The sequence below is a fragment of the Pyxicephalus adspersus genome, chromosome 7 (genome assembly GCF_032062135.1).
Source record: "Pyxicephalus adspersus chromosome 7, UCB_Pads_2.0, whole genome shotgun sequence".
Classification (NCBI taxonomy): domain Eukaryota; kingdom Metazoa; phylum Chordata; class Amphibia; order Anura; family Pyxicephalidae; genus Pyxicephalus; species Pyxicephalus adspersus.
This window is the reverse complement of record NC_092864.1, coordinates 36,953,812-36,974,560: the sequence shown is the minus strand read 5'-3', so window position 1 is coordinate 36,974,560 and position 20,749 is coordinate 36,953,812. Positions and strand designations below refer to the sequence as shown.

General features: G+C 37.3%; 1 protein-coding gene across 2 annotated transcripts in view; it reads right to left on the bottom strand.

The window, feature by feature from the left end:
- Positions 1–20,749, bottom strand: part of ARHGAP15 (Rho GTPase activating protein 15) — a 309,490-nt gene that overhangs the window by 121,015 nt on the left and 167,726 nt on the right. For both annotated transcript variants that reach the window (XM_072418118.1, XM_072418119.1), the window contains exons 8-9: positions 19,094–19,192; positions 16,312–16,429 (exon numbers count right to left, since the gene is read on the bottom strand). In XM_072418118.1, the coding sequence (XP_072274219.1) occupies positions 16,312–16,429; positions 19,094–19,192 (217 nt within the window). The remainder of the gene's footprint in view (positions 1–16,311; positions 16,430–19,093; positions 19,193–20,749) is intronic.

The window sequence follows — 20,749 nt, the reverse complement described above, 5'->3', positions numbered from 1 at the left end:
GCCAGCAGAACAATAGTCACTAGAACAAGAGGGTAGAAACAAATCTGTTACCTGGGGATAACTATTTTACCGCGCCCAAATTCTTTTTGATTGTAAATAGGTTATACCAGTTTTTCTTCAACCTTACTGTGGTGCTCAATGGGAAGAATGGTTCCTAAATTACTGGTCATTGGGATAAATGTCACCCTTAAAGATAGCCAAAAAGATCATTGGTGTCATAAAACTGACCCGAGAGGCACAAATTGGTCATTGCTCAATGAATCCCTAGCAATCTCTGGAGGAACCCTGGGGTTCCATGGGACCTTGATTGTGATATGCTGGGTTAGATTCAATTAAAACATCATCAGGTGAAAACTAGGGAACTCCCAATTAATACTTGCACAACAATACTGATTGAACATTGACTAGGAATGGCCATCTTGTCAATGAAGCTGTTGAGGATTTCAAGGGGTTGGAGGAGTTATTCAACAGTGACATAGCTTTGTACTACATTGACAAATAAAAAGAGTGGGAGTTCTGGCACAGCTATTCAAGATGGCTGAAGATTAAAACCTAAGCTGGGTGAAGATATCACTGGCACCAATTTTGTGAGGAAAGGTGAATTTACCTCCTCTTTATTATATTTCATTGTGTTTTAAAAATACAGAACTGTTTTAGTTGGTGTCTTTGATACTCTCCTGGAGTTCAGCTTTATCCAAATATGTGCAGATTTTTACAAGCAGAAGGGGACAGGGTGGGAAACCCTCAGAGATACAGTAAAAAAATTCAAATAAAGCAGTTATATTGTAAAAAATGATATTTTGATTATGATGCATTTAATCCTAAAATCTTGCTAGAAGGAAGAATTAAACTGGAAAGTGTTGCCAACACATTTTATTATCGTAGACTTATTTTGACCCATAACTCATAACAGTTCTGAAGTGTATTAAGTTCACTCTAAGAATCTGCAGCTGATTTGTTTAACCCATTTACCTGCGCGAATGGGACATTTGGCATCCTTTGCTTGGTAGTATAGAGTATCCATTTTTCCACAAAATAAATATAATTTAAAAAGTGATTTTGCCAAAATGTTTAGAAGGTCGCTTATTTTATTTTGTTTTTGGACAAATACATGGTTCATGTTGACATTTGCTTAAATATGTATATAGAAATATTCTCCTAAAAATGCATTATAAATGAAGCCATGTATGGATGTAAGGGATGAGTGGTGCATTTTACATCAGAAAGTGGATTTCTGGGCTATGTGGAATTTGTGCCCAAAGTTCACTGAAAGCCCACCATATGAACAATTCCGCTAAAACATCCCCCCCCCCGATGCATTTTATATTGAAATAAATGTACATGTATTAAAAGAACACACAATATCTTTTTAATACTTTACCAAGGACTTTAAGGCACCTTCCTTAATCAAATCACAGTGTCTCATAAATCTTTCCTAAACCATAATTTATATATACATTAAAAATCGAAAAACTATTTTTATCACAAATGAGCCAATGTACGAGTACAATTTCAGTCTTAATATCTTTAATGCGTTTCGTAAATGTTTCTTCCTCAGGAATCACAGGACTGACATCTAAATTAATTGATGAATCCCACCTGTTCAATCCATCTATCAAAGCATTACCTTTTACCTTGTTCTAATATAGAAGGGTCTGAAATTGATCACATAAGATACCAATGGGGTTCACCCAATAAACTTTGATTTGCATCATTGGAAGAGTGCTTTTACCATACAAGATTCCAAAGTTTGGCTCCTTACATTTATAAACTGTATTTTTGCAGCACCAACAAATTATGTAGCGCTGTACATTTAATAGGGGTTGCAAATGACAGACAGATACAGACAGTGACACAGAGGGAGGAGAGGAGCCTGCCTGAAGGGTTTACAATCTAAGCCTCTCTTGTTTAAATTTTAGGGGAAACTGTGGGTCAATTATGCATCCCATATATTTGAATCTATTTGCCTGCCAAAAGATTTGTATTTCTGTCCATCTAGTTTTGAGATTTATACAGTTTCCCCTTTAGAAATTCTAAGCTTATCACTTCTTTAGAGATATAGGTTTAAAACAAAGAAATATTAACTCAATGCATATTCCTATTTACCAGCAGTTTTCTATTAAATATAAACCATATGAGCAATAATCATGTTGCAGAAATATTACATAATTTATGAAGGCAAAACATTTCTCATGGTGTCATAAGAGGCCCAGATGAATCAGGGTCACTCTGTGTCATGGGATAGAATTTTTGAACAAGCGTTCCTTTCTCACTTAAGGCGAAAGATGAATCTTTTTACTATCGTGTAAACTGCAGGTTCTTGGAGAAAAAAGACAAATGAGGTACAGTGAAGACTAAACACCGAAAAAGAAGCATTAATTTAGACCAAGAGCTAATAATTTTACTGTAATGCGACAATCTAATGGTTTAAGTGCTCGCTATTGTCATTATGGCCGTGAAGAATTGGACACCTGCAACCTTATCAATATTAACCTGATGAACTCATGAAATCAATTGAGGAACCGTCCTCGGAAATCTAGATAAAAGCCATTTCTTTATAGTTTCCACTGCTTAGACCGGCCCTTGTTTTTTTGTTTTTTTTTAAATTGCACTATGCTTTTTAAAGCACATGATAAACATGGTTTTGTAATTGGGAAAATGGAAAAAAAAACAATTTAAGATTTTTTTATTTCTGAAATAAATAAGATCATTGAATAAAGAATGGTCATTGCTGATCTGTGTAACACAGGATAACTTGACCCCCCAAAAGGGAAAATATATATATTGTGGGTAATGATGTACTGTGCTTAAAATGATTCTGGGACCCTTCTTGCTTGATGACCTCAATTTAGTCAGCGTTTACTGGAACCTGATTCCTGCTCTCAGTCTGTTCTGTATTTGTATTGTCTTAGCCTTGCCCACATAACTTGCATTTTTTGTTGCCCCCTTACTAGATGTGCTTGCCTGAGTCTTGTCTTGCTTTGGACATAGGGAGGTGCAATAGGTGTTGCTGCACGAGGACCCCAGAGCCTCCTCAGCCAACCAGAGCACTCATGGATGCCCCAAGTCGGTTTGAAATGAAGAAGCCCAAAGTCAGTTCTGCTACATCTGCCACTGTCTGCCTCACTGACTTCACTTCCTGCCTGTACGCTGGTAACCTGCTGGATCCAAGTCTTGACTTGTAACCCCCTCCCCATCTTGTTTGAAACCCTTTCCTCCTCCAAAACAACCTAGACTCACAGAAAAGAAAATAAGCATTGCAACAAGACCTGATTTTTTCATTATTCACTCTTGTTAACCAGTGGATTTTTTTATTATCTGACTTAGCTGGGCTTTAAAGCTGAACCAAACCCGCAAAACTCGCCTGTCTCTATTTCCTTGCAGGTCATCACCAACCTTTTTTTTCTCTGCTAGTAGATGATCTCCAGCCACCTTGATTAGCCTGGCCATGACAATGTAACTTAAGCACAGTTCATTCACTCCGCTGCATAACCCCGGATTTCTGGGTATACTGGCAACCAAGGCTGAACCTGCGCATGTGCAGCTCAACCTTCTGACAGATACCTAGAGCGAACCCAGAGGATTCCTAAAAATGAAACTTTAGTTTGACTATAAATACAAAAAAATCACAAAAAAAATACTCTTGTTTTATCCCATCAACAGCAATCCAGGGCAGTGACAAAAAAGTAACATATCACATAAACTAAAATTAAATCATCACAGTAGTGTCTGAAATGTAAAAAAAAATAAAAAACTAGGCAGGCTGTTGACATTTGGATAATTCGGTGGCATTATGCGCGCTTTGCGTATTAATGTAGGTGAAACCTCTTTATGCATAGGCTACCTGGCACAGTAGCGCTGGATAAACGCTGAATAATCTATGATTAGATATATTTAGTCATTAGCTGTAAAAAAGACACTCAACTGCAGTAAAGTGTCACCGTAATAGAAGATAAAAAGCTGGAGCTTGGCTGGTAGCCCGCATTTGAACGTGCAACGATCTAAAGCAGGAGGGGAGTAAAAAAAATATATTCATTTAGGGAGACACAAAACAAGACAGCCACTGGAACTTTACATCAAGGTACAGGTGTTGTGAATCATTAGCCAAACATCACCGCTATTGATGTGCTTGGCCTTGAAAAGTTAACAGGTTCCCGTTTTAAATCCTCCCAATTCCCCAAATCATCCGAGCTACCCAGTGCCCACAGCCTCTTCCTCACAGCTGCTTCCCATCCTCATTAATTAAATTCAAATCGCAGAAATATAAACATGCAGTAGAACGCACCAAAAATGAACTCTTTCCAAACACACAAAATAAAAATCTCGTAGCGAGGCAATTCTGGAAGATGCAATGTGCATTGCATACACAAAGCGGATCCTTTTTTTTTTTCTCTCTCCCTCTTAGCGGCCTCGTCAGACAGACTCAAATCATCTCGTCTACAAACGCCGCAGGTGTTGTCATTACCCAACTAACTTTGCCATCACCTGTCGTATAATGCGCTTAAAATATCAATAAAGGCCTATTGCTTATTCTTCCCCACATAAATTAGTCTTTGTGGACAGGCATTGTCTGCTGTAGATAATGTCTAAAGAAATTTAAATTTGTTTTTCGTGCGATTACTTTACTCATGTTGTTATCTTACATCCTGCTATTGAAAAGCTGTATTCATTGTGCCGAAATTGTGCTACATTATGGAACCCTGTGAATAGGTAGCAATCATCCATTGAAATCCAGAGAGAAATAAATGTTATTGGCATTTCCAATATATACTGTTTTGAATGTAAGCAACAGTGGCTAAATTTTTTTTTTTTTTTTTTAATCTTTCAAAGAGTTTTACTTGAATTTACAAAAAGGAAAGGTTGCTAATATTGAGTTGTGGGATAAAATTATAGTGTAGGGTGGGTGAAGATGAATTGTAGAAGTGTACAAAAGATGCAATTATTATTATATCATTATATTTTTATTTTTTGCTTTTTGATTTTATGATTGTATCATAAAATCAAAAAAGCTTCTCCTTCATTGTCCTATCATAGGCTGGGACAAGAAGAATGTATTACTTAATGCAGAACTAAACCATTTACAGCAGCCATACGTTCATTTATCTTCACTCAGTCTTTCCCCAGGTTCAGGATTTTTGGCCATTATGATAGGCCAAGTTGATATGATATCACTCCAGTTATAAATACCAACCTTGTTCAGACAAAATAGATACAAATGTATATACAAAAAGGTTGCTGCTTTTGCTTCTACTCTGCAACAATATTGATGTAAGGTAAAGCAACCTGAAAAATTAAAAATATATTTTTATTATAAATAACATTTGTTCCAAAGTAACTCTTTATTAACCCCTGGCTTTATTCAGCCCTATTAAACTTCTATCCTCTCCCCACAGTAACTATTATTTTCCTGCTACTTGTGCTTTTTCTATCTTTTAATGTTTAAAAACAATAATATTTAAGCTCTTGCTATTTTTCATTTTGTTCTAATTTTTTATCTTTCGTATTAGGGAAAACTCAATTAAAAATAAAACTTAGTAAATATCTTTGCAATTATTTGTACTTTATTTAGAATTTTTGGGTTTACTTTAAAAGAAAAATATGGGGAAAATATATTCGTTTTATCTACAGTAGTTAAATTAAAGAAAGGAGAGGTATGTCAACAGATGAGCTTAAATTGACTATTTCTATTTATTGTGAGAATACCAATGGCCCTTTGCCAGGTCTTCAGCCACTAGCACTTCAATTCTTGCCCTTAAAGAACCAATCTATGCAGATTTGACAGCAGGTAACAGTGAATGGTACTACATCACTCACTGCCAACCCTATTTATTGGGCCTGATTTGGTAAAGCTCTCCAAGGCAGGAGAAGATACTCTTTCATCAGTGAACCTGGGTGATCCAGCAAACTTGGAAAAGATTCCTTAAGTTTTTTGCCATTTGCAAACAAATCTTTACAATTCTGGACCAGATCCATTCCAGGTTTGCTGGATCACCCAGGTTCACTGAAGAAAATGCATCTGTGTGACCATTACTCAGCTCTTTAGGAACAGAGTTTGTCCAAATGAATACAGTTTGCATGCCCAGTCCAACTATCAGCTTTCTACATAATTTTTACTTGTAAAGCATACTTCCAAGAAGTCAGTAATGCCTTTAATTAGAAAAACAATTTCAACAGGTATTGGGTCTCCGAAAGGTGCATTTTACTAGTGGAATGCTGTTCAAGAGTTCTTTTGGTTTCTGCACTGAATGAGCTAAATGAGCGTGCAGAAATATCAATCAGGGTGTTCGTGTTCCCTGGTTCACAGAAAAGAAGGTTGGAAAGCAAGGAATCATGTGAATAAAAGGGGCAAGGTTCCCTTAGAAGTATTATTAAAATTGCTGAATTTGACTGCAATGAATAGAAAACTTAGATTAAATGTACACCAGAGAATTTCTAATTTTATACCAGGTGCCATTTTTCCCACATTATCATTTTACTTATTGATTTTGCTTCCTGCCTGAGGCTGTCCTACCTAGGTACCTTTTGATCCTTGTAATAACGTCTTATAGAAAAGGACAACCAACCAACAATATCTGTTTATCCCACTGCCTTGGAAAGAAAAGGATTCATGTTTATAGAAGCCATATATGAGATCAGTCCCTTGAACTTCAGCTTTCTGAGCTGTTTTGAACAATTCTATGGAGAGTTGCAGATAGACATTTTTATATTATACCATGCCCAGGGGAGAACTATACGATCATTTTAACAAGGGCTTTTTCAGTCTCGGCTGAATAAATATGCATTTTATTTTATTAATCTTCAAACAACTGCAATGAATTTTACCCAGGACTTTTAAATCACAGAGAACAAAACAAATAATAGAATTCTTCTGAGGGAAAGGCTATGCTAAAGGACCTGAGGTGAGTGTTTCAAAGCAAACAGTCCTTAAATGATGTGCAAATCATTTCTTCCTAGTCACTTGATTTATGGGAGAGGATTGCTCAACTGAAAACTATAACCTGTATTAAAACTCCAGGTTTTGAAAAAAAAAATCTCAGATGTGAAATGGAGACAATGTGGCAGGGAAAATGTGACAGTTCGAAGGAACACAGCTCAATAATGCCGAGCTGTAGGACACCTGCTGTAAGAGGTCTATAAGACCAACCATGACTGATCTCCTTCTAAAAATGTTACCTGGCTGTAATTGTGATTCTCTGAATGGTTAAGTGACTCACCTGCAACAAGCAGATCAAAAGGATCAGAACACCTAATCTGCAATCTTATTTAATACTCTTGGATTGTAAACTCTCCTGAGCAGGGTCCTCTCCTCCTGTTTCATTGTTTGTATCTGTCTGTCCTTTGCAAACCCCTATTTAATGTACAGCACTATGTAATATGTTGGTGCTTTATAAATACATTTTACTAATAATAATACTAATTTCAGATGAGTGATTTAGAAAGCATTATGGTCATATGATCACCACTACATCCACATATGGTCAAGATGGTCATCATACAACTATCATTGGACCTTGTGGACCTACCACTGGGAGATTAAGCCAGCAGCCATTGCTGAGCTCGTTGTAAAGAATGTTAAATGCCTGGATGTAAATCAAATCTTGGTTTAAGTAGTTTCAGTTTTCAGTCTCAATTCTCAAACAACCATGCAACTTACTGTATGGCAAGCTGTGTGGCACTTAGCTGAACACCAGATCTGCATAGGGGTAAGTGGCTGAAAATGTATTAAACATGGGGATCAGAACACTAATTAAATATGTCATAATTTTAGAACCAGGTCAGAAATGGCAGTCTACATAACCTGTGAAACAGTGAAAGGTCCACTTTAGGTTTGATATCTTAGCAAAGCAGATTCTGTTGCATACCTTCAGATTTATGGATACCAAAAATATATTATTTTTGCAGAATAGTTGTAAGAATTTCTGTTTTACACTTTGACTTAAGCAAACAAATGTGTTTAGATATTAAATGCACACAATTGCAACTTGACGTTGATTTAATATTGATCCTTGGGTTACCACTTTAACCCTAGGTGTAGTCTGTACGTAGGATGATATTTTTTCCCCAAGTAGGGATCCTAGTGCTAAGCTCCTTTCTTTACCAAGCAAGGAAACTAAAATCCAATAAAATCCACTGCTAATATAAAAGTGGTCCATGGAATCTTTAAAATGTAAAATGTAAAGGTTAGTCATCTAAGTTAGTATGTCCCATCTTGGAATTTGCCACTTGGATTGGCATTTACTTCCACAGTGATTAGTTCTGGTCCTAATGTTTCCCACCCACACCCTCATTCAAAGAGATCTCAGCTGGCCAAGTGCTTTGGAGGTCCTCATATTATAAGACTGACAAACACCTTCTTACACAAAGTTTACTTGCCCTTTGCCCTCTTGCTCCTAAGTAAGTCAAACCCCACTCTCTTCCCAAATCACCCTACTTACCTAGCTCTCCCTTAAAAGGTCTGTGACTTTGTTTACCACCCTCTGTTAGCTTCTTGATCCAGTGTCCACACTTGCAATTCAAACCCATAGTCTACAGAATAAAGGAAACCAACGAATGGACAAAACAAACAATACGTAGTAACCAGCCTTATCCAATATAACAATGACAGTCTGTCCAATGGAAGTTTTTTCAAATAAATAAAGTAAAATACTGTCTGCAGAAATGTACAATGGTTTAACATGACTAGTACATGATTATAGTAGTCATATTAACTGGATGGAAATTAGAAGGATTGAGCTGTTTCATAAAAGCATCATCACCGACACATGACAAGAACAAAGTGCACTTAGCACAGCCCCATTATAATGCTCTACTGCACTACCTAACAGAAAAAGGTAGTGACCAATTAAGTATTGCTAAGAATGAAATACAAGGCTTGGCATCAGACAGTCAGGGGGAGTATTAACCTTCACATCATCCATGTACTGTATTTGTACTTTTTTCATTAGTTTACCTTCAATGTCCACAGCACAAAAAAGAGGAGAGAACATTGCTGTCTCATTACATTGTTTAGGATAGGAAAAGCTATGATCAACACAGACCTTTGGTATGACTTCTGTTCAGGGGAACCAAGGTGTTGTGTGCATTACAAATGAGTTAAAGAGATAGTCAATTCTGAAATCAGTGGTAAAAAAAAACCCAAAAAGAATAGGCAAAGGACTTCTTAGTAGAGGGCCATTGCCCTCCCCACATCTGATCTTTTTCCATTACCGATTTACCATGCATTGCTCTACACTGTGTGAGTAAATGGCCATTTTGGTAGATCAGGGCTGTCACAGCAGCCCTAATTGGTTAACTGATAAAAAATAACCAAAAGGCAGCAGAAAAAATAGTATACAAAAAGATGCATACAGCAAATTCTGAGGTTCAGCTTTGTCTCCAGCAAGAAAAGTGAGAGGCATTATTGAAATCTTGTTCCAAATCTAATAAGACTAGTGGGGGCAGCAATGCCTTGAATGACATTACTCTGCAGATATACAGCTATGAGGTTCAAGGCACAAAAAAAGGTATTGCTATGTTCCAGGAGGAAATAAAGACAAAGGGTAGATTTTCAGGGTACCTCTTAGGCACATTTTTATAAGAAAGTACATTTTTAGGTTTTGGACTTTAGATGTGTGTCAGCAGTGGTTTGTTGGGTGTTGGGAGAAGTGAAGTGGAGAGAAAAGAGTAAGTGACAAGTTTATTAAGGCAAGACAACAAACCTGGTCATGTGGTTGTATGAGCTGAGAGCCATCATTCTCCCGGTTCTAACCTCGGGCCACTCATACTTTTTGAAATTATGTGTGGCTAGAGTATAAAAATAGTTACAAGTAGTGTGAACATATAAGAAATACCTTTGGCTTGTGTTTCAGCTGGCAAGTTTTGATAACAAAGTATTACAAAAAAGCACCCTTCTCTTGCTTATCAGTTTGCCTGCTTCCACCAGACTATGTGTGTGCTTTTCTTCCTAATACCATGGAGCACTTTAACAGTTCCATGGTGACTGTTGGTACAGTGGATAGCACTCTTGCCCTTGCAGCACTAGGGCTCCAGGTTTGAATCATGGCCAAGGAACTCTCTGAAGTTTGTATGTTCTCCCTTTTTTGTGGTTTGTCTGTGAACACTCTAATTTCCTCTTAAAATAATGAGAGTCAGGTTGATTTATTTCCCCCCCAAATTGGCCTTAGATTGTGCTAATGACATATGACTATAGAAGGGATTATGAGCCCCTTTGAGGGACAGTTATTGGCATAACTATGGACTTTGTGAAGCACAATGCAATATTTATGTGCTATATAATATATAGTACATAAATATTTATAAATGTGCTATATAAATACAAGTAAATAATACAAATATTTGTGAGAGTTTAAACTCATTATAATAGATGTAATCGGGCCAAAGATTTTGTGTTGGCAAGCCTACTTTTATAGTGTTGCTCACTGGCATCTGCAAGCTCAAGTGCTCCATGAACTATAGTAATCAGGACAGGCCTCCCCAAATAAATTACATCCATGAAAGTTACCCAACTTGTTGAGTAAAGGTCCTGCCACAAATAGTAAGACTTCCCACAGTTCATATCAAGCACCTCTCAGCCATAATTTAATGGGTTGCTACCCTGGGAATCCATTACTTATATCATCTTTATATGTTCACTTTACTGCCACCATTTTCAAGGGCTTTATCATTAATATAGCCTAAGTGGCATCACCTAAGGCTTTCAAGTAGTGGTCAATCCAAACCAAGGTGTCAACTTCTATCCTTCACCATATAACAAAGTTTCCATTTCAGTAATAAAATGATAAGAAGTGCTCTTAAAAGATATGTAACAATCATGCTGAAGAGCTTGTAAAGAAAGAAAGTGAAAGATCTCACGCATTATGCCGATTTGCATACCAATGGCCACAATGGTGGAGGGACCAGCACAGCTGTGTTTTGAAGTGCGATTGAAAAGAACAGAATTGAAAGTTCTATGCAGCAGCATTCCACGCGAGCATCCCGTCTTTGTTTAGTAAACTAAATTGTGAAGGAGAACGTTTGCCTCTTTTGTGCATGAGCTGGGAAATACGCCTACCTCACTTACTTGGCCGCATTATCTTAATAATATCAGCTTCTTTTTTTTCTCTCTCTCTCTCTCTGTACAGCATATACAATATATATTAGCGTGCTGGATTGTGGAATAACGGAAGCAAAGCTTATATTCATGGGCCCATTTGCATACTCAAACCCAGATTGAGCTTTGATGCCACACAGCTGTGATATGACTGCACCAAATTTAACATCTGCTAGCAAAATAAAAGCCCAGAAAAATAAAAGGAATTAAGCCTCTCTGTCGTATTGACTTCTGCATTATATACATATTTTTTCTAAATTCATATTAATACAGCTTAATAACTGGTGGTATTAGGAATCCTAGTTGGGCGAGGATTTAATAGTAAAAGAGAGCCTGACAATTTTTGCCATAGACATTGTGCTGCAAAACAGAACAACATTCATGGTTTCACAGTATTTTAAAAAATGTGTGAGGTTATGACATAATCATCACCTATTGATGGCAATGTTAGGAGGTTAGGTTAAGAGAGAGTAAGGGTTCCAAAGTATAAATGTTCTAAGACCGTGTTTCTCAACCAGCCATCCATTGAATCCTAGGTCCTTCCAAAGTTTGCTAGCAATTAGAAATTTGGACTTCTTGAATCGGTTTACGCAACACCTATGATTTTTTTGGCTACCTGTAATGTTGACATTCTTTTTACTGGCCACCAATGTAAAAGGAATTTTTCCCACTGACCACCATGCTAGTGTACTATAAGCTTAGGATATAGCAAAAATACCGGGGGTTCGCTGAAGACCTGAAACTTATTTCAAGAGTTCCTCCATGTTTAAAAGGTTGTATAAATGTAAAAAATGTATAGATGCTAGGTGGCTACTACCAACTAATTCTTCCACAGGTGAAACCCAAGCCCCATGATGACATATTGATGAACGGTGTATAAATAGATGGGTTGCATTTTACAGTTTTAAACATTTTTAAAATATCTTCAATATAATAGACAAAGATCTACTCAACAATTTTGATTTGCAATGTTAGCATTAGTATATGGTGATAGTTCCACTTTAAATGGATGACTCTCCAATACAGCTAAAAAGTTGGAAGGTCTGTGCCATCGACAGAAATTCTAGGGGAAAGGCAAAGGAAACCAGGTTTCTCCACAACGTTCAATGCTTGCTAATTTCCTGTTCTGCTGATGGAGTGAGGAGATCAAGTCTTTAATGAGCATCAAGTCACAACTTGGAAGTAACATAGGGCTAAGGACCGAGCTGGGTACCTTACAACCCAGCCAAAAAGCACCAGTCATGTGGGAGTAAGGAAAGTGATTCATATCCTTCCCATATTGGGAACTACCAGGTACAACACTAATCTCCCATGGGAGGAGAAAGCAAAGCTATAGTATGTGTTGTATTCATAGCTGAAATATGCATGAAATGTTTATATGCTGAAAAATTTGGTGATGGTTTAGAGAATTTTCCAAGCCAGACATCCCTCATTAGACAGCATAGCTAGGATGTGACCTCACTTTTTTCATCCAGTTAAAGAGGAACTAAACTGAAAAGTGCTTAAAACAAAAAAAAATAAACTTAATTTCAATCCCTCAAGGCAGTCCGACCATCCAAAGGTGTCTTCCATTGGCCAAGGTGATCGAGAATTAGGGGGCGGTGCTGCACCCTTTTTTTAAAAAAAAAAGAAAGGGTGTTGCACATAAAAAAAACTAAACAAACAGCATTTTTACTTTACATAAAAGGGTTGTCTACCCTTTTATATAAAGTGAAATTTCTGAGTTTAGGTATGCTTTAAAGTGAGTCTATAGACTAAGGCCCCCTCTTTATATTTGCTGAACTTATATTACTTTTAGGAACATAATACTTTTTTAAAAATAAGCACCTTAAATAACTGGAAACTAAGCTTTCCAAAAGTGTTTAGGACTTGGATCCCTGGTGTGTGCAGAATGTTTCTTTGATGTACAAATAGATGAAGATAAGCTCCTAATTGCAGTGCAAACCAGGAAGACAGTCAGTATCAGGTTAGCTGACAGCAAGAACAAAATGCAATATATCTGACTTGTGCAGCTCTTGTTTTAGAATGGATTTGACCTAACCTAGCCAAAAAGGCAGAGAGAGGGAAAAGGACTGGGCACTAATATTGTCTGTGGTCTCTAAGTGGACCTTCCCTCAATCCCTTATTTAACATGCCATTTTTGCAATATAGGGTTGATTTACTATTGAAATATAGGCTATAGTAGTGACATAATGAAATCCCACATCAAATTTCCTAAAACTAGCAGTCAAGGCAACAGATAATAGGAAGCAGTCAAGACAAAAGGTTATGTTTTTAAAGTACTCCTTAGTACCAATTAACATTTTTAGATTTTGGATTGCTTAGGACACATAAAATGGCATAGTTAGCCCATGGGGCATCCAAGAAGATGATTCCTTTTGGCATCAAGGTATCACCACATTTACACACATTTTAAGCCTCTTATGAAGATATTTTTAGGGTGACAAATCCCCTTTAAACGATGAAACACATTCCATATTTACTCAGATACAACCAACTGTTGTTTATAATTCTTAATGTCAAGATACTGAAGTGGAAAAAAAACAGTCACATAGTCAGTCAGTAGGAATTTTCAGAAGAAAAATAAATCAAAACTGCATTTTGCCAATCTGTACAGTGGGACATATTGGAGTGTCACAGCCAATACTCTTTGGCTCGTGTGGTATTTTGCAAATGGAGCCAAAAACCCGAAGCAAACTTCATTCCCTGACAATATCTGATATTTTGAGAACAAAAATATTGTATATTTTGATAATTAACTGAATAGATCATATAACATTAAGTCAAAATATTACGCTCTAGTCAATATTGTTTAAAAAGACATTTCTTTGATTTTGACCCAGACATCATCAACATATGAAGTTTGGAGTACCATGAAAGAATAAATGTTAATGATAAATTCCAGTAAAATTAGAGGTTCAATATGACGGTCCAAATTCTGGACAATATATCTCCTAATTTGTTTACCATGATATTTCTTCTATAGGTGAGTGCTCATAGTTTGATCACCAACAAAGGATTTCTGCAATAAACTCTAATCTGGCATCTCAATCTTTGTATCTAACTCTACCAAAATGTAAATCCAGAAGGGTAAGAGAAAAAAGACATGGATAAAATATTGATGAAGGTCTATTGTTCACAAATGAATGAATAAATAAATGTGATCACATGTCATGTCTCCTTTTTCTGAATCAGCAGATCTCTTGTACTAAGGAGAACTCATGTTTAATGACCTCTAGGCTTGAATGGAATAATGCCTAGGCAGTGATATCTACACATCAACTGTCCCTGGCCAGAGTGAAGATAACCTTCCATAGGGAGGGTTTATGACACCCAGGACTCAGAAGAAGTGGGTTAAATGATGCTGAGTGTCCTGGTATACCCTCCGCTGCTAGGAATAAATGTATGCAAAGGAGTTATGTCATGCTTGCCCAGCCTATCAAGGTGACTAAAGACCTCAAACCAGATAAAGACCAGGTGAAGATGACAGAGCCAGTGCCAGAGCAAGGAGAGGTGAGTGTACCTAAAACTCTGAACAAGCAGGTAAGTTCATTTCGATACAGTAGAAACATCACCTGTCCCTTCTGCAATAAAGAACATACTTGATCAGAATTGTTGTTTTTAATGTTTAGTTTTTCTTAAGGTTAATTGATGATATAGTAAACATTTTTTAGGTCATAAGTATGGCACTATCAGGCTCTAAATCCGCAATCCTCATTACTTCTGTGTACATAAAAATATTAACATTTTGCATGTACAATGTAACTTGCAGTAGGAGTTAACAATTTTCATGTAGATGGATGCTTGCAGTTGGTCACAAAAAATCAGAAACCCGTGTAGATTGATGCATTCAGTTGGTGGGAGGAGTCAGGGGCTTAAAATCCAAGTGATATAAAAAGTTTGAAGATGACTCATTTGCAAAACAAAAATCTAAATACCATTTTTAGGTGAACTGACCTTTAAATTATTATTTTAACATTTCAAAATATAAGCATGTGTTCCATTACTGATACATGTGTAGCTCGTACAAAACCTGCATTGTTATGAATTGCTGTTTAAAATATCCTAATTTTTGGATTTCTGTACAGGCAAACTGGACAATGAAAGAGCCACCTGTTAATTGCTAACAATGTGGCATTTGTTGCTCTGTGCCAATATTACAGAAGTCGGTTTTGGCTCCCTCGCTATGTAGCACTGGCTACAGTCTTGCACACGGGTCTGTGATTGTATAAAAATCCAAATTCTAAAAAGCACTTTATTTATTCCACTAAATCTCCTCAATATTAATGTTTATGGCACCGTGCATTTATAGGAAATTTATTGTGATGGTGACAGATGTACATTTAAATAAATACTGTATAGAGTTTTTCGAAAATAAATGTTTTTTTTTAAAGGAAAAGTGTATTAAAGAAAAAAATCATCAACAAGCTCCAATTATTCTGTAAAATATACACTGGGACATATTTTTTAAACTGCATTAGCAGCACTTGTATAAAAGCTGCAAATAGTGATAAATGGAAATAATCATTAAAACTGGGATTTTGACCCGTATTAGGCTAATTTGCAGCTAATAAAAGTAAAACTCCAATCCATCCGCATATTCATTTGCGTAAAATGCTCAGAGGGGTCTTTGCAACCCTAAGTTCCTAAGCTATGATAAGACTGGCCATAAGGTTGCAGTGTGGTTACCCCTTCTCATTCCAGTAAACCACAGCCTTGGGGGAAATTCTACATGCAGTTTCCTCACTTGGCAAGCCCAAATTTAATAAAGGGGGCAGTGAGTGGTACCAATACCACTCACTGCCGCAAGCTGTCAAATGTGCAGACACTAGTACTTTAAAAACAAGCACTGTGGTCAAAACGACAAAGCGGCAAGGTGCCAGCCATTGGGAGCCGTGTGGGATTTCTTGATGCCAAGGTAGGTCTGAACCTATTCTTTATAATATTACTTTTTAATACTTTTTTTTTTGTTTATTGGTGGATTTTGATACATTTTAATGATGATGCAGCACCATAAAGATGTTATTGCTCCATGAACAGACAATGACATCATCACTTTTAAATGGCAAGGGCAGCTAGGTGGCAACTGAAACTGTTTTGTAGACTTCCCCATGGGACAGAGATAAAAGAAGGCAGCAAACAATTTATTTTTCTGTTGCCAACAAAGTTTTTCATGGAAATGATCTTTTTTTTATTTGTGACAGGCAATTCTGAAAACTTACCCAGTGATTTCCTTTGCTCACTTTTCTTTTCTCTGAACTCTGGTCCTGCGTGCAACAATTCCGAACTTGCAGATTTACGAACGATATTGCCTAGTGGTGGACGCAGCAGTTTTGTTTCCTAAAAGACACACAAATTGTATTAAGATTTTACATGGCAGAGAATCCTATGAGAAAAAGCTCTGGTCCCATCAGAAACAGGAAAGTAAAGTAAAAGCAGGGAAGGAAATTGGGAAGTGCAAAGTGTGCCGCTGCATGGGGGCTCTGGGCCCTTTTCAGCCAACAGACGCTCCCACAAGGACCCAAAATCAGTTCTGCATAGGAGCCCACTGTTGGCTATGTTCACCACTGAGTAGAAACCTGTTAAACCTGTCTGCATTTAATTTAATAAAAGAGCTTAATGAGCGGGTCTATGTGGCCATAGCACATTTGTAGCACTTCCTAGAAAGCCTTTGCACTCCATTGTTTCATTATGTGTTGCTTGGTGTTGTTTGTAAGCACAACCTCCGTCATGGTTATATTTTCCTTCCTTTTATACATTTCAGGCAGCATATTGCTTGACTTTCTATGGAACACAAATCCAAAACCGTCCTTGTGTTTTTTACTATAACAAATAAATTGGTAGTTATTTTCCATTGCGGTAAATGAATCAATGGAAATAATTAAAAAGTTTTATTTTTTATAGATATTAGGATGAATTTGTTACCATTCCACTGCAGACAGTTGGGAACTCAGTTTTGTTTTTCTCTGGATGTCTAAAATAAAGTAAAGCAACTAGCCAGGGTAGGGGAAATCCTTGGGGAAAAGTTAATTTTGTAGACACTATAAAAAAATCTTTTAACAATACTCTCTGCAAAGTTTATCAAGATTACATAAAAGTGCCACGGATAAAGCACTGACTTATTTCAGATATTTCAGAAGAAAAAAAAGGAAAATGTATGTGTAGGCATGAAAAGGTAGGAGGCACTTGTTGTTTTTTTATTAATATTTATTAATATTCATTATTTTTAATAATAATACTTGATATAGTGCCATTATCTTATGTGTCACTGTGCAAAGATTAAGGCCTATAAAACAATATAGGAGATACAAATAAAAACCAACAACTGAACAACTAACCTTGTAGATAAATATAAAGATGTACACACAGTGAGGGGGTTACTGAAGGTGCACTACTGAACAGTTTCTCTAGGGTATTGTATGTTGAGGTGGGGTAGAGGTGGATGTATACATAGCAGTCATGGACACAGGACAGCCCTGACCATCTGAGCTTGTAATCTAAGGACCACCTAGAGGTCCATTTTTATATATTCCAGATCAGGAGTCCCCAACCCCAGCCTTACAGGCCCAATTTAGCACAGATGTCTTTACTGGAAAGGTACAGGCCATGTCCGTACTCCATTTAAACTGCAATCTGCTCCAACTCTCCATGCAGCACTTCTTCTGGACATCTTTCACATTGATAACTTTTGTTCAACAAAACCATGACAAAAAAGAGTTGTCAGGTACTAACATATTCAGATATATAAGTCAGTAATGGCAATCTCTATACTGTACATATTTGTTTTTCTTTAATAATTAGTTGTTTCAGCAACCTTCATTAATGATTCCATTCAATGAAATAAATGAGATAAATGGAATGCTGCACAGTCTGGACCTGGCTGGAGTTCTACCACATGCCAGGTATGTTCAACAAGGCAGCTAAGAATGAATATCTGCAAAGCTAGCGTAGACTGTAGCCTTGGGTGGCAAGCCTATCAGTGATGGCACAATATTAACATCATGTTACTGACTGGATCTGTATCCTATCAGACTTGTGATATCAAACCACCTGGCTGACAGCTCCAGGACCACAGCAAACTGCTGGTGTGTAGCCAGGAGAGATAAACCACACCATGGGCAAAAGATTTGCACCTTGGTGTGATGGAGATCTTAAGGGCACCAACTGCATCGCCAAAAGCAACATGTCCATTTTAGGAACCAGGTTGTAAAATGCTACATTCATATGCAGTGATGCACAAGGGTCCCAACCTCTTCCATTCACTTGAATTAGAGGGGGTGATACCCTTCAGTATAAAACTGGCAACAGATTAAACTGACAACAATTCCTCCTCTACTAATCATCCTGACACTCTTTTAGCCTTTTGGCATTCTTTGTGTGCTTGCAATGGGGGTGGTTTACTAAGGGAATTCAGACTGGCAAGGGATAATTCACTTAGCTTGGTGAATGTAGTAATAGTTCAATTTTATTACAAATGCAAATGACACCCCATCACATGGAAATCTAAAAAAACAGAATTCTTTCCTTGAAAATGATTAGATGACTGAAGTCAACAGAGCCTAATCTCATTTTACTAAGATAGGTGAAATACCCCCTTACAAAAGGGTATTTCATATTGCAATGTGATTGGCTTACTTTTCATTATTAAATCAACCCCATTACACAAAAGACCAGGCAGCTGAATGGGGTAAAAAGAGGGAAGTATGAACATTATCTTTACTCTTTACACTGAACAACCTAACAAATCTGCATTTTGGGAAGACTATACTTTTGTGCAACAAACCTTTATTAAAAATTAGGCATTCCCACATACTCCATTTAGCCTACTCAAAAATACCAAACAAATGACTAATTTTCCAAATAATCCAAATATAATGATTTCATTATTGACCGCGAGCTCTGTTTGTTTTCGTCTGCGTGTCTGTCATTTTGGCTATCCACTAAAGCACATAAACAGGCATGACTTCTAAAAGCACAAAGTAAAGGTAACAAACGTATGCATACCAAACTGTCGATTGTATTTCGGATGGCCTGGAACCATTCTTTTATGGTGATGTCAACGTCCGACTGCAGAAGCATTTCACTTCCTGACAATGTTGTGATCTGTGGAGAAAAATGTATTGTAAGCAAGTGCTGAAAGATTATTTATTGATACTAAACAAGGCTCGTCCATGGGAATTCCATTCTTTCCATATTAATGAGATAGAGTTAATGGTATTAATGCAGACCTTGCAAAAAAATGTTGAGTCTGCTTATTTTAGATCCCCCCACAACTGCTGATTAAAAAAAATAATAAAGCCAAAAAAATTTTAACTATAAATTGTAACATATATTCACCTTACAGTGCAGCTTCTGGCTACTTCTTATAGGCGAAAATTTCCTCGAAGTTCCGATAGTTCCGCAAATTTACACGAAACCATCGGAAATCACTATAGGAGGATTATCACGGCTGAATTCATAAATACAGCCGTGGGTATCCTCCTTTCAGTGAGAGATCCCCGGGCACTACAGGTTAGAATGAGGGCTTGCCTCCCAGCTCCATTCACAAATGCAGCCACAATTCTCCTCCTCTCAGACTGCAACAGCAATCAAATCAGAGGAGTGGAGCTGCTCTGCTCCCCTGATTGCTGTTGCTGCCCTGTAGTTTGTGTTCTTGGATAGAGTTTCTCTATCCAGGAACACAGGACTCCTGTGTTCTTGGATATAGAAACTCTATCCAAGAACACATACAACTAGTAAAGGGCTGCAAGAGCAATCAGGGGAACGGAGCTAATAAATCCGCTCCCCTGATTCGTCTTGCAGGTCCCAAAAATTCGGTTTCGCAGATCGAATTTACAAAGGCCGTTCCCGCCTCTATGTTTGGTAAGCAAGAACGACCCAAATCGCTCGCTCATCCCTAATAGGCAGCACTAATATTCCTGATCCTTAACGAGGGATTCTGGAAAACTAAGGATCCTATGGCTCAATAAAGATGCCCCTTTGCCAATCAGGAGTACCTTTTCCCAGAATTTGGTATCCTTGGCTTTTCCAGGATCCCGCAAGAAGGCCCAGTAACGTTACCCTCTCCACCATCAGCCCACAAGAAGTTAGGTTGTAAGGTGAGCAATATGTACATTTTACTTTTCATTTCATGACAGATTTTTATTTTAAACAGAGGGTAAAGGGTTTCCAAGGGACTATTTATATTTCTGGTCAGTAAGAGAGATTGAGCAGTTTAGCAAATAGTATAAAAGAAAGCTAAGCAGGACTGATTTAAAATCTGGATGTTGACAACAGGAATTAAAAGCAAATTGCAATTTTGGAAAATTAACACGTATTTTTCTGTACTTCCAACATTTTTTAGGGATAAAACATTTAGAAATATGCATATATGTGTGAGATGTACTTGCCATTCATTGTTCTGTCCCAACTCATAGGAGCAAGGTGTCTGAGACCATGTAATTCCTATGTGCAGGAGTTACATCATCATGTCTGCATCACAAGGTATTCAAAAGAAGAGGTGGAGTAGATGGCGATGGGGCTACTGACAGCTTGGATCAGACAGCACTTTGGAGGGCGCACTTTTAAGGTCCCAGTATACAGCGGTTTAATCCTATCAACATATAAACTCGGTCTATGCCCATGTACAGTGTAATAAAGTATATAACTTTTTTTTTAAAG